The sequence below is a fragment of the Myxocyprinus asiaticus genome, chromosome 14, assembly GCF_019703515.2.
Source record: "Myxocyprinus asiaticus isolate MX2 ecotype Aquarium Trade chromosome 14, UBuf_Myxa_2, whole genome shotgun sequence".
NCBI lineage: Eukaryota > Metazoa > Chordata > Actinopteri > Cypriniformes > Catostomidae > Myxocyprinus > Myxocyprinus asiaticus.
The window spans coordinates 29,663,564-29,679,172 of NC_059357.1; the positions used below are offsets into that span (position 1 = coordinate 29,663,564).

At 37.7% G+C, this 15,609-nt stretch overlaps 1 protein-coding gene across 7 annotated transcripts in view; it reads right to left on the reverse strand.

Moving 5' to 3' along the window:
- The window catches only part of LOC127451259 (E3 ubiquitin-protein ligase SMURF1-like), a 59,657-nt gene extending 50,945 nt beyond the window's left edge, over positions 1–8,712 (reverse strand). For all 7 annotated transcript variants that reach the window (XR_007899076.1, XM_051715801.1, XM_051715799.1 and 4 more), the window contains exon 1: positions 8,466–8,712. Coding sequence is in view for 6 of the 7 variants with exons in the window: in XM_051715801.1 (XP_051571761.1) it covers positions 8,466–8,520 (55 nt within the window). In the remaining variant the exon portion in view is untranslated. The remainder of the gene's footprint in view (positions 1–8,465) is intronic.
- Positions 8,713–15,609: the final 6,897 nt, after the last annotated feature.

Consider the following 15,609-nt stretch of genomic DNA (forward strand, 5'->3'; position numbering starts at 1 on the left):
GATGGAGGACAGCTGGAGTGCCCTCATTTCAGGAGTGGTGCTCGGAGATGGGGAGGGTGGCGGCCTTTGAAGAAGGGTCATTTAGAAGACTGGGGAAATTGAACTTGTTTGTGGGGAAACGGGGCGGATATCTGGCATTTCTGGATGTGTGATTATTATTTTTATTTTTTTGTGTGTGTGTATATAATCATGTATGACCACTTGGATGTTGTTGGGGGTTAACTGTTGATTCTGTGTATATATATATATGTTTTGTTTTTCTGTGTTCAATATGTGAATCAATAAAAATTGTTAATAAGAAAAAAAAAAAAAAATTATTTCACATGAAGACTATTTATCCAGATATTATTTTTGTTAATATTATTATTAACTACATTGTAGCATTTGGTTACATTATATTTTGTGTTCTCTCAGACCTGATTAACTTCCATCCCTCCTGCACTTTTGGCTTCTAACTGTTGAGGAGGCTTTTCAAACAAAGTGATGGATAAGTGAGATGAACCGATGGGCAGGTAAGTAGGCTAGCACAGGGAGTGAAAGTGCTACTTACTAGGATAGCATATTTTGAACAAAAGGACAGAACGTTTACATAATTTAGGGCGTGAGCACGACACCGAACTGCTGCGAAGCATGAGAAGCGAGAGCCCGTTTGTGCGTTTATGGCGCGAGCATCCGCCATTGCCTTTGACTGCAACATCTGCACAAAAGACTATACGAAACAAATAATATTCAGCAAAAATTCCAAATGAAGATCACGATGTATGTATTTGGAAGTAGGCCTATAGGCTATCAAATGTTATTAATAAAACAACAGCAACTCTTTGCGGGGGCATTTTTTGCCCCCATATTTTGAATTTAGGGGCACTTTTGCCCAGATCCCCCCTTAATTTTCGACCCTGGATGGAACAGTAGACAGATGGAAATGAGAGATGTAAATGGTGATTAAGTGTCTCTCTTCACCATGCAACTGGTACACAAAGCATTTTTGCTATTTCTGCCTTTCTTGTCAAATGTGCTACATTATGACTAATGATGGAGGGCCAAGATATGAAAGGCATCAAAACTACAGATCACTCCAACGTCATGCTTGCAATGTTAACAGCTTTGTTAATTATTAACAGGAGCGAGAGTTTTATTGAGTCGCTCGCTTACAGAGTCGCAGTATAATGCCATTTGCATGTCGAATTAACAGGATTAGAAAAGTTTATACATATGTAATATCTTAATATTACATATGCGCTCCCCCACTGCTTGTGCTCACACTAAACTCAAGTGCTCAACGCGCTGCTGACAGCTGCACGTGAGAGGGAGGGAGAGATAGATCGGATTTACTCCATCTTCTGGGGTGACAGTTTGATAGAAATACAAGTTCATTGATTTGATTGGTCCATCTGTATCTATTGGTTTAATAATTTGCAGCTGCACTGTAAAGTGAATAAAAGTGTGCGGGAATTTCCTGCGCTATGAACATGGAACTTGCGGGAATGATTAAAATTGTGTGTTATACCCGCAATACCGCGCTGAATTTCAGGCCCTGTAAAGTTATATAAAATCTTACAACCAGGGGTTAAATTGGGGCAGAGCAGTCCGGAACAGTGTTCCGGCACCTCCAATTCCAGAAAATAAATAAAATAGTCCAGTTGGTGACGCATCAGAACCTGTTCTGCTACATTCGCCTAGAACGGCTGTTTTAAGCGCACATGCCTTGCTCCTCTGCCTATTTCAAGCAGTTCAGACAGTGGGAATAAATGTGTGAACGAGGACGTATTCGCATTCGCATAATCTGTGAAGAGCCTGATTCTGCGGTTGCCTTTTCCCCTCTAACATTACGTTTTTACTCCATTGATTGTTAGGATAAGGATTAGGGTTTGGGTTGGGTACAGATTATAAAATATGCATTCCTCTTAACTGTATTACATCTATTACATCCTGTACCTGAAAACAACTTGCTTCACAACCCGATTTTGCCACCCACCCCTCTGTTGACATTTCACCCAGAAAATGGAGCAAACATGTGGCCATATGTCCAAAAACACCTACTGCTTTGGCCACTGGGGGCAGTGTTTCAAACTTTGGTAAGCACAGACCGATTTTAGTAAAAATAAAGTCAACCTACTTTTTCTAATTTCACTGTGAGATCAGTCTGGGTTTTCATACCCGATGCTTTCTATAGAGACATTTACTTACACAGGAAGGGTAATGGTCTGGCTCTGATCAATAGTGTCAGTTTACAGTGTTGCAGATGGTCAGAATAAACAAACCCCCAGCTGGACTCCACATCAACATCATGCACATGAATGTCTGAGAGGCCACATGCTCCACATACCTATAAAGCCATGAACATGAAACACTCATGTGCGAGTGTGCAGGAGGAGGGAGAGAAAAAGATAAAGACCGGGGAAGAAGAAAGAGTGAGAGGAAACAGGCAAGCAGGTTGCACATGACACAGTAAGAATAACAGCAGTGAAGCAAGTGCTCCTTAATGAATAAGCAGGATTCCTCGGTGCGCAACCCTGTAGCTCTAGGCACAGGCTCACAGGCGCAGGAGCATAAGCCTCTTTCAGCAGTACATCTCATGCTGGACACCTAGCACATTATCTGTTCATGCCATTCTACAGCTTTTTACACAGAAGCACAATTCAAGCTTGAACTAGACTGCAGCACAACAAAAAAAAATGGGGGGGGTGGGGGAAAGCATAAAAGTACAAGAAAGTGGAGTCGTGCTTTTGGGCATTCAATTATGGTGAGCCCTGTTCACTCAGAGGTTGCATGTGCAGGGGATATGGGATGTTACATAAATCATTCATAGTGTCTCAGCTGAATTCACACCTGCATGTCAACAGGTAAAAATGTGAACACTGTACTTTAAATATAGAACACGACACGCATTCACTGAATCAACGTTTGCGAACATTTAACAGGCATATTTATTGAAAACAATTGAATGAATCAATGGAGCAACCCAGCCTGTTCTATATGGAAATCAACACGTAAAAGTTACTTAACAAATTAAAACAGTCAAGACACTGTTGAAAATAATTAACAGACGGGCTAAGCCAAATCTACGAGTGAGAAAAAAAATGCACTGAAAAGTTGCGCGTATTTCACGATGTACAGTCGTGCATCAGACATTGATCTAATATGACAGCTGTTCGGTAAAGACCGTTAACCAATAAGAGTTACGATGTAAAAAAAAAAAAACAAAAAAAAAAAGAAAGTAGTTATAGGATAGAAAAAATAGGTCTGCGATGCAGCCTACAATAAACCTAATATACTCTAAACATGACTTGCACACAGAGGAAAAGATAGTTTAACACGTTAAGCAGTCAACACCTCGATGAAAATAGCCTTCTTAATCAGCAGATTAAAAAAAATGGCATACCTAGCCTAAACAGTTATTTTCTAGGCTACTTACTCAAAAGCATAAATTTTTTGATGAGTAAAATTAACACGTCAAAATGCCACACAGTACACAGAAACGTAGGCAGTGACAGCATTCCGCCAGATTTTGTAATAAGGAACATTGTAAACTGTCAAATACACATAGACACTGTGGTGAACTAAGTTTTCCACCAAAATAAAAGCCCCAGGTGAAGGTAAAGCAAATACGACAGAAATATCTGCACCGGGTGTCCATTATTTTTTCAATAATTCAATGGGCCGGAGTCAATTATTCTACTTATATCACGGTTACCAGACATTTTTCAGATTTTCGGTTTAAAGACTTTTTAGGTTTTCGTCCCTCAAAAACTGTTGTGAGTAGAACTACTTTCTAAAAATGTGAAAAACTACCAATTTTCATAATCGACTAGTTGATTAGTAGTTTGAACGACTAGTTCAATTAAGTTAGTTAGTAGTTAAGGATAATAATGCATTAATTAGGCTCCGTTATGTCCACTTGACCCCGATCAGTCGCCTTTTAGAGGGACGTTAAGTGCAGCATTTCAACATGGTGACTAACGCATATTCAACAAATAAATAGGCTAAATAACTATAACATCTTACTGCACAAAACTATCAAAGTAAAAAATAAGAAAAGCTCCAATACAGAGCTGCACAAAACCGCTTATGCGCATCCTGAATGCAGAATGACTCGCTTCAATGTAACCGGAGTGCTACAGGGCAAATACGGGAATATTACTCACAGCAAAGGATTTAATCTCTGACAGGGATCATCTTGAATAGTATTGTTGATGCAGTGCTTTGCTGTAACGACAGCGCATAAAAAGACTAAACCTAAAGCATTAAAGAGATCAAAATCCTTTCAGAGGGTTTTACTGTGCTGACTGTTATTCACTGTTAAGCACTGTAATCTATCATCATCCAAAAACGTTCTCTAAGAAGTCTCTCAATTAATTTGAGAATTGCATCTCCCATTAAAACCACCACAACTCAAAAATATTAATGTTAGTTGTCAAACCCACTAATCGACTAGCCAGTAGTTAGACGACTAGTCGACCGCCCTGGCTCATCACTACTACTTTCTTATGCCACAGATTCAGCATCTTGCTTTGATACAGCCCAAGCATTCGTTGCTAGTTTAAAAGTGTTACTTTAGAACTAGTAACGGAGGCTTGGGCTGCTTTTGAGATTTTTTGGAGTAATAAGGTAGTGTGTGTATGTTTGTGCGAGAGAGAAAAAGAGAGAGAGCTCGGGGTTGTGAGATTACCTGTGTCTACTGCAGCTTTTTTCGTCCATAAAACATCTTCAAATCACGAAGCTGTTAGTTTAACTACACTTCTCAGTAGCAGGGTGGTAGTGTCACCATTCTTGTATGTAGCTTTTGAGTTGCTAAACTGCTTAATTAAGTCTCAGGGGTGCATTAACATCAAGGCAATAAAATGTGTAAGCAATAAGTATGGGGCCTGGGTAGCTCAGAGGTAAAATACACTGCCTACCACCCCTGGAGTTCGCTAGTTCGAATCCCAGGGTGTGCTGAGTGACTAGGTCTCCTAAGCAACCAAATTGGCCCGGTTGCTAGGGAGGGCAGAGTCACATGGGGTAACCTCCTCATGGTTGCTATAATGTGGTCCGTTCTCGGTGGGGCACATGGTGAGTTGAGCGTGGATGCCACGGTGGGTGCCGTGAAGCCTCCACACGTGCTATGTCTCCGTGGCAACACGTTCAACAAGCCACGTGATAAGATGCGCGGGTTGCCGGTCTCAGACACAGAGGCAACTGGGATTCGTCCTCTGCCACCCAGACTGAGGCGAATCACTACGCGACCACGAGGACTTAAAAAGCACATTGGGAATTGGGCACAAAAAATAAATAAAAAATAAATTGTAAAACCTAGATTGTAGATAAATTAGCCTCTATAAGATGTATATAAAATGTCTTTGCTAGAAAAAAAAAAAAAAATCAAATTATGCTTATTTCTGAGCAAGAAATTTACTTTTAGGCTTGTCAAAAACTAAATGGTAAAATCTGTTTAAAACTTAAAAGGGCCTTAACAAGAGTAACATTTAACTACACGTGTTTAGATTGTACTCAAAATAGCACACCTGGAGCTAGTTAAATAAATGCTAATTGTGAATAGACCAACACATTAAGTCATTATTCTCCGTTTTTGATGTCAAAACATACAGTCATGCACACAATACACTGGATATGCCGTAAGACCACCGGTGTAGGCGTTTACATGCGGAGCAAAATCGGTGTAATGGGTTTAAATCAGTTTATGCCAATTGGCTTTTGTCTAAAACGTTTATGACCATACCCCGATAAAGGAAAAAGGTTTAAGGCTTTTACATGAACTTACACGTTGTCAGCTTATTAAGCATAGGCCTAATCGGCTTAAAAACTAGCATGTAAACGTGGTCAATGACCTTAGGGAGAACCGGGACTTTTCCCACGTTATGTGAATGGGCCGCAACTGGCTGAAGAGGGCCGCAATATGCAGAAAAGGACCCTGCCTTTCACTGAAAAGGTCGCATGAAGCAATGCCATAACCGCCTCCCACACCAAACACTACACCAAAAGTGAAGGTCGGATGGAATAAAGTCATAACACAGCAAAACTAACTACCAGGAATCAGAGTGTAAAAAAAAAATTATACAGGTTGACTAAATACAGCAGTCACAACAGGGACGGTATGTCAAAATACTATTACATTTCTTAACCATCATTAACAAAAAAGTACGTCTTTATAATAATATGCTTAGATAGATTCTTGCTATATACAAGATCAAATGCTGTGGTTGTTGCTTTAATTTGGGCTAGCAAAAAGCTGCCTTCCTGACTAGTTTAGTTAAATTAATTTGGGGACACACTTCAACACCTATTAAAACGTTTGGATAACATGGCATTAGTTTGAAACTGAACATCAATTGTGTAAACAAAAAGTGGATACTGACCAACAAGAGTAAATGCCTAAATGGACCACTGCTGTATCTACCAGTTACTAGATACCAGATAACAGATAAAATATGTTTGGAAGCTCCTGAAAATATTTGCAAGCACACATGCACATATGTGAACATGAATATGATGAACATGCTCCTGAACACTCAATTTTTCAATGGCCGGTCATTTTTGACCAGAAACAGCACAATTGTGTCTTTATGCCATTTTGTACAAAATAAAAGCATTTCAAAACAAACTTCCTGGTTAAACATTAAAGCATGCTAGTGTGATAAATAGTACAGAATGTTTTCATGTTTCATTTAACATTGCCAAAACTATCCACAAATGATGCTTTTTCACTCAAAAACAGAGGTGCATAAGCTCAGGTCAATGAGGCCTATGATCAATAAGTTCCAAAAAGAAATACAAAACCTGTGCTAATTGAAAGAAAACAAGTTGACAAAAAGATCTAATCCAATATTTGGTGATAATATAGCATAATGAGAGATTCATAAGCAATTTTTATAGGCCGGTCATTTTTGGCCAGGATCACCAAAAGTGTAACAAGGTGAAAAAAAAAAATAAAAAATGTTAAAAAAAAAAAAAAAAGAAAAAAAACATTTTTTAGATCAGAGTTTTGATACCTTTGTGAGCAAGTCAGTAAGTTTTAGTCCAATAGGATAACATTAACTAGCATTTTCAGGCAAAAGAAAATCCTCTTCGGGTCAAAATGACCAGAACACAACATGAGGGTTAAACACTATGCAAGACTCAACACTCAATTGTTTCATGAGACAGACATTCCTTGTCCAATTAGAATTCCTTTCATGGGCCTAGGGGGAGAAGAGCAGCACAGCTGGAGACACAGGGGTTGTCTATAGGCCTGAGAGCTTTCCACCTCTGTTGTGGACATCTCTTCCACAAACAAACTCTCAATTGGCCACAGACAACAGGAGATGATGTGAGACACAAGACACCATCTCATTCAAACCGCTCTTGTTTGTGTGTGAGTACTGAGAACAAAATGTCTTTATAAGGTGCTGTCATTGCCTCCATCAAAAAACTTCAGAGTACAGTGCCTTGTTGGACAACAAAATAATTCTGTAACACAAAAATGGGGGTGAGGGTGTGGTGTAAAAAAAATGTCACTATTTCGCCCACAAAAAGAGAGATCTTCCTTGTTCTAGACGCACATATCTCATAAAACGTTTACAGTAAAGAGGGAATAAACCATATTATCCTGTTAACATTGACCCCCTGTTAAGTCTATGATACACAACAAATAATATTTCAGCATTTAGAGATCTTTACACTATTCCATTAAAATTTTAAAAGGGCACTATAATGGCATTAACCCTGTTTATTGTCAATCATTGTAAAGATAGTAAATCCTGTCCTACAATGTGCAGTCTATGTCAGAGATGATTTAATTGAGATCAGTATGCATCAGTCACATCCTGTTCATTTCCAAGTAAGGAAAGATTTCAAAAGAGAAGTGAAAAAAATATTCCACCCAACCAACCCAATCACACACACAGTGGATTGTGAAACAGTATATTAGCATATAAACCCCAACCACTCTAATCCTGTTAACTTGCTTCATTCATATTTTAGTGACTAAACAGGCTACCACAAACATTACTGAATAGCTTTGCAATGAATCAACCATACATGGCAGTCTTGGTATCTTAATATATCACGGAGTGTACACAGTCATCCAGATGAGAAATGGAGAAAAAACACAGCTGCCTCGGCTTCATCCGGTTAATACTCAGCTGATTTATGACTAATCCAGCACAACAAGCCATGCGTTGAGAGCTGCTTTCGGCGACTAGTATTCAGATATGTGAAAATAAAGCAATTCAACAGACTAACGTACTGTTTCTAAACACGTTGAACGAATGCAAGACTGTGTGTGTGTTTATTCGGTCTTAGCATGAAGAACGGAGCTGCTGCAACTCGCCTCATCAGAAGCTAGCAGGATACTCGCTTTAGCTTACCAGACGCACATTAGCGACAAATACACACCGATATCACTGTAATTAGAGATATAAAATAACATTAAACTGCATCATGTTTATATTGGAGCGATAAAAGATTTTATTTGCTGGTCTTTTTACCTGTCAGTCGGATTTTAATGCTTGACCCGTTCCTTCGAGTCCCAGGATTCGACATCACTCCCACAAAATAAGCAACGAACTTTCTCTCAGGATAAACCCAAGACGCTCGATTCAAGCGGATATAAAAACGTAAAAAAGCACGCTACGATAATATGTGGCTCGTGCATGTGTTTCCTGTCGATAAAACGGTATTATTTCCGTCTGACAAATCCCCTGTAGCTTCCAGACCTGACAACACTGGCTAACATTTTTTTTTTTTTTTTTTTTTTTTTTTAGCTCAACGGCGTTCTGACGTCACGTTAGTACAGCTGTACGTGCACGTACTCGCGACGGTGCTGCGCACTTCAGCCTGGAGCTAGTGGTTAGTGCAATGCAGAATCAGAATCAGCTTTATTGCCCAGGTATGCTTACACATACAGGCAGGGTTGGGAGGGTTACTTTTGAAATGTATTCCACTACAGATTACAGAATACATGCTGTAAAATGTAATTTGTAACGTATTCTGTTAGATTACTCAAGGTCAGTAACGTATTCTAAATACTTTGGATTACTTCTTAAGCACTGGTAGATTTTTTCACTTGTTTTGACTATAAAAACTCTGCCAGTACAGTAAGACAAAATACACATATTAAAAATACATTCTCTGAAAAACCTGAATATCTTATGCAGTGTTGTTTCTAAAACAAGATCAATCAAACTGATCTTGTTTTAAGGATTTTGTATTTTTTTTACAGAAAAACAATAAAAAAAATTATTATAAAGAATAAGATATTTGCCCTAATATCAAAGCTCTTACTAGAAAAAAAATTATGATCCAACGTGAATTTTCTTGATAAAAAATATGATCATGTCTGGTAACGTGTGCATCTAAAATGGCTAGAAATAACATTTTAGCTTAGCGTAAAGCTGACAATTTACACAAGGTTTATTTCTATTTCTTCTGCTCCAAACTTACTTCAAACTTACTTCTCTGTCTGCTCATATGAATGTAACACATCATAAGGAAGTGTTTCACCGCTGTTCAAATGCACTTTGGATCGCATCATTTATATGTATAAATGTTTTCCATCTGAAAGGACTAAATATTAAATGGAACAAATGACAATAAAATGCAAAGTAATCTCTTCAGTAATCAAAATACTTTTTGAATGTAACTGTATTCTAAATACCAATGATTTACATTGTAACTGTAGTGGAATACAGTTACTTATATTTTGTATTTTAAATACGTAATCCCGTTACATGTATTGTGTTACTCCCCAACGCTGCATACAAGGAAATTGTCTTGGTGACAGGAGCTTCCAGTGCACAACAATACAATACAGCAATAAGACAGAGATAATAATAAAAAATAATTAAAAAATAAATACAAATTTAATAAAATAAAAATGTAATAGAAAATAAAATATATATAGAATAAACAATGAGACAAAATATATATATATATACACATACATACATACATATACAGTACTGTGTAAAAGTTTTAGGCACTTGTGAAAAATGTTGCATAGTGAGGATATCTTCAAAAATAATGACAAATAGTTTTCATTTATCATTTAACGTCATACAAAGTCCAGTAAACATAAAAAAAGCTAAATCAATATTTGGTGTGACCACCTTTGTCTTTAAAACAGCACCAATTCTCCTAGGTACACCTGGACACAGTTTTTCTTGGTTGTTGGCAGATAGGATGTCCCAAGCTTCTTGGAGAATTTGCCACAGTTGTTCTATCTATTTAGGTTGTCTCAATTGCTTCTGTCTCTTGTAATCTCAGACTGACATGAAGTTCAGTAGGGGGCTTTTTGGGGGCCATGACATCTGTTGCAAGGCTCCCTGTTCCTCTATTCTAATCTTTTCTATTTGCAAAAGTAATGTTTGGGAGTCTAACATTTATATTTCCTATTGACACACTAAAGCTGAAGATATAATTAACCATCTGCGTTTGTGATGTTAAAGGATGTTAGTCATCAAGGTTTTGAAAATGGCCAAAGCTAGTTTACTCTATGGGAAAATTATATGTAGGCTGCTATTTCACAGATGTCATATGTATTTAGCCTAATTATTTAAATCAACAAACATAAAGATTTATTTTCAGTATGGTTAATCAGTCTTACACATTAGGCATGTGAATTACAGTGGTGTCTAAGCAACATGAACTGAACAAAAACAAAGAGTAATCTTGATATTTGGCAGTACCTTTGTTAGTGAATAAATTGACGTTTGGCAGAGGCTGTTATTTTGGACCGTTATAAATAACCAAATTAAGTCATTGATGGATGCAGATGATTGACATTCAATTTGCATTGATTCTGATTGCATTAATTGTGGCTCTGGAATTGTGTGGCAGGAACAAAAAAGCCTCTTAGCAAGAGGGGAAGGGATTGGATTTGAGGACTTTAGCAACTGGAAACAATAGAGCCTTTAATAGTTTTGTGCAGAGAAAAGCCAGTCCACATAAACAGCAGGCTAATGAGGGAGGCAGGCAAAGCATTGGCCTTTTTCAAACCATCACCGCTTTAATGAGAACAGAGGCATTGTTCTATTGGCATTATAATTCAATTTATTTGATCTTAATAGTCATTAAAATGGAAACCAATGCAATGAATTAAATCAATTTATTGCATGGGATTAAAATCAGTTTATTGCATGGAGCTTAAACTGATCATGTTTAATAAATGAAAGCATGGGGGCCTGGGTAGCTCAGCAATTATTGACGCTGACTACCACCCCTGGAGTCACGAGTTCGAATCCAGGGCGTGCTCAGTGACTCCAGCCAGGTCTCCTAAGCAACCAAATTGGCCCAGTTGCTAGGGAGGGTAGAGTCACATGGGGTAAACTCCTCGTGGTCGCGATTAGGGGTTCTCGCTCTCAATGGGGCGCGTGGTGAGCTGTGCGTGGATTGCGGAGTATAGCATGAGCCTCCACGTGCTGTCAGTCTCTGCGGTGTCATGCACAGCGAGCCACGTGATAAGATGTGCTGACTGACTGTCTCAGAAGCAGAGGCAACTGAGACTTGTCCTCCGCCACCCGGATTGAGGTGAGTAACCGCGCCACCACGAGGACCTACTAAGTAGTGGGAATTGGGCATTACATATTGGGGAGAAAAGGGAATAAAAATAAAAATAAAAATAAAAAAATGAAAACTTTCCAGAGTTTTGATTGATTATTGATTTGAACATACAGTATGTACTTATGCTATGCCTGGATAAATTAGAATACATGCAGATATTGATCATATCAGATATTGTTTAATATGAAAATTCAGTTTGACAACAGGCCAATTAAAACTAAAGCTTTAAATATAGTGGAAAATCTTTTTTGTTGACCAGCTTACTGCATCGAAGGGTTTTTCAATAATTATATTTTAAAGTTACAGAAACACATTTGTTTTCACCTGAGTACAATTACAAGATTTAGATTTATGATTTGAAAACAGTATGAGTCACTGAAGCTTATTACATTCTTGGACTATAGTACATTAACAACAAATTACATGTATGAATGATTTCTGTTAATTGTAGTGATTTTAGTGAAGTCACACACACAGACTTTTCTTTCACTTAACATATTGCATAAGCATTACATATGCAATGAAGTAAAACTATGGCAGTACCTCTTCACAACAATGTGATGTGAAGTACAAGGAAATTACATATTATGTGATTCAGCATGGACAATGCACTCACTAGTGTTCAAGTTTATAAAGATTTATAAATAATTAGGGATTTTTGTCATTAGAAAAGAAACCTGTCTCATCATTTCAGCCTTTGATATTTTGTCTAGGACTTATACAGTATAAACAGGCCTTATTTGTAATCTTAAAAATAAAGATTACAAATGTAATTACCTTATTTATAAAGTTACAATGTACTTTGTGAACAACATAATGAATGTACTATGTGATGCTCATATAATGGAGAAGGTAATTGTATTAAGCATTCTTAATAAACTGTTTTATAATGTGGTTAATAAAAGTTTCACACCAAATAACAATTTATTATTATGATATTAGGTAAACAGATTATAGACATTTTTACTTATATAGACAGGATTTATTCAGATTGTTGAAATCTTGACGTTGCTCACTTCTGCCATCTTTTGGTCATAAAATGGTCATGCTAACTAGTATTTGATTAATAGTGATTGCATTGCAACAGACAGAGCCCCTTATAGTAAAATGATAGGTCCAAATAACTGACAGAATAATTGGATGAAATAGAAATGGAATTGAATAAAAGTGAGTTAAAGAATCCTTTATCATCACATGGTTAATACAAAAAGTTTAGAAACTCCCCATACGTTGACTACCACAGCTGGAGTCGCAAGTTCAAATCCAGGGCGTGCTGAGTGACTCCAGACAGGCTTCCTAAGCAACCAATTGGCCCGGTTGCTAGGAAGAGTAGAGTCACATTGGGTTTACCTCCTCGTGGTCGCTATAATGTGGTTCTCGCTCTTGGTGGGGCGTGTGGTGAGTTGTGCGTGGATGTCGCAGTGAATAGCGTGAGCCTTCACACGTGCTAGGTCTCTGCAGTAACGCGCTCAACAAGCCATGTGATAAGATGCGTGGATTGACAGTCTCAGACGTGGAGGCAACTGAGATTCGTCCTCCGCCACCCGGATTGAGGCGAGTCACTACACCACCACAAGGACTTAGAGTATACTGGGAATTTGGCATGCCAAAATTGAGGAGAAAAGGGGAGAATTTTTTTTTTTATATAAAAGAAAAGAAACTCCCCAAATGTTTTGGCTTGGGCCTTCCTCAGGATCAGACTCTCTATCCCTCTATCCCCCTGGTCTATCCCTCACAGTCTCATTTTGATTCCTGTCAAAGATTAAATATGGCGCTACTCTGATTAAGGTCCATTGTTTTGCTTTTCTTTTTTCTTATATAAAAGTAGCTAAAAGGCTGTTTACTGCATAGATTTAAAGAGAGGTGTTGCTTATGTTTCGGTGGTGTGTGTGTCTGAGTGTGTGTGTGGAGGGGGGTGGTTTAATGGCAGGTTCCTTTGTGACAACGTACCCCATGTAGTGTGACAACATGTCCAGCTATTGGGGGGGCTGTATCTTTTTTCCTGGTCAATAAAAGTGAAAATGTTTCATAGCTTTATTTTGTAGCCAGGACTAACAGTGTATTTGGATATGCAGAAGCTGACTCAAAAACTAACCCCAAACCCTGAGAAAAATTAACTGGAATGAAAAGTGTGACAACTAGCCCCGGTTTCCCCTATAACAAAATAATTAAATTAAAATGAAATGAAAATAAGGCAGAGGCTATTTGCACTAAATGCAAATAGTGTCAGATACCAATTTTACCCCTAATTTAATGCAAACATACGGTATAGAGGCATCACTGCGACATGTTTATTGTGTTTATTAAGTGTCCCACAGGCACCCTACATTAACCCCTACCCCTAAACCTAACCCTATCCTTACCTTACAAAAAATGCACCATGGTTTTCTACAGTAACTATAGTATCACCATTGTATTTTGTAGTTAAAAATCATAGTAACCACAAAATTAAACATGGTTACTATATTAACACCATAATTACTGTAGAAACACCATGGTGAATTGCATTAAAACCATGGCTTCCTCCAAAAAACATGCTTACTACAAAATTACTATAGTAAAACCATGGTTAATTTTACCTGGATCAAACCTTTCTCTCAACTTCCCAACCTTCACTGTGACCAAATCACTGGCGGAAATCAACCTTCATATTAATTTTATTAATTACTAATTGCTGACTACCACCCCTGGAGTCACGAGTTCGAATCCAGGGCGTGCTGAGTGACTCCAGCCAGGTTTCCTAAGTAACCAAATTGGCCCAGTTGCTAGGGAGGGTAGAGTCACATGGGGTAACCTCCTTGTGGTTGCGATTAGTGGTTCTCACTCTCAATGTGGTGCATAGCAAGTTGTGCATGGATCGTGGAGTATAGCATGAGCCTCCACATGCTGCGAGTCTCCGTGGTGTCATGCACAGCGAGCCACGTGATAAGATGCACGGATTGACTGTCTCAGAAGCGGAGGCAACTGAGACTTGTCCTCTGCCACCCGGATTGAGGTGAGTAACCACGCCACCACAAGGACCTAGTAAGCAGTGGGAATTGGGCATTACAAATTGGGGAGAAAAGGGGATAAAATAAAATAAAATAAAAAGAAGGAAAAAAAAAGACTTTTGGACTTACCAGACTTTTGGAGTGCAAAAAGTGGTGCTGTGTGGCAGGTGCTATTTACACCTGAAATAAAATTAAACATAGTCATGTTTTCTGTCTTGTAAATTTTTTGGTCAAATTGACAAGTTAACATTTTAACATAATATATTCCTAAAATTCTCATTTAACCAATGTATCCATAACTGTCATTTAACTCATTCTGACTTTAATATAAGTTATGTTATGAATATGTGTAATGTAAATAATTGATTTGTACAATGAATTGCATTTGTACCTTCAGTTGCTCTTTAATAAATGATTATACCGCTAAAACTGGTGTGCTGAAATAGGTAATAACCTTGACTTGAGTGTATCTCGGAGTGGTTGAATAACATGTTGGAACAGGTTAAATCAGTAGGGCTGGGTATAGCAAAATGCTTCCATATTTACATTACCAGCCACTAAAGTGCATAAATAATGATTTGGGAGTTTGAGGGTGGATGGAACGATCATATTAAAATATTTTATGGTATTTAACTGTAAATTGTGAATGAAACTCTCATTACCGCATCTTGTTTATCATTTCCAAAACACACAACAATACCTTAGAGATTTACAGAGCCAAGACATTTTTAAAAATGATTAAATTCCAATTCCTATCATTTATCCCTAGACCAACCATTAGACATAAACCTTTTTAAAACTGTTTGGGAACATCTGAGAAAAAAAAAAAAAAAAAAACAAGGGGAGAAATGTGTTTGCGTAACGGGATCAATTGTTGATTTTTCAATTAAATTTGGTAAGTAAGGATTATTTGTTGAGTGCGTCTTGTAAATGTTGACATAGTTCAAATAAATTGTAATTATGTTTCATCTAATCAACTTCTTTGATTTTTTCTTTAAGTTTTGTGTGTTACGAATCTGGAAATGCTCTAGAAAATGTCTTAAAAAATGTGAAATATTTTGAAATGCGTATGAATTTTACT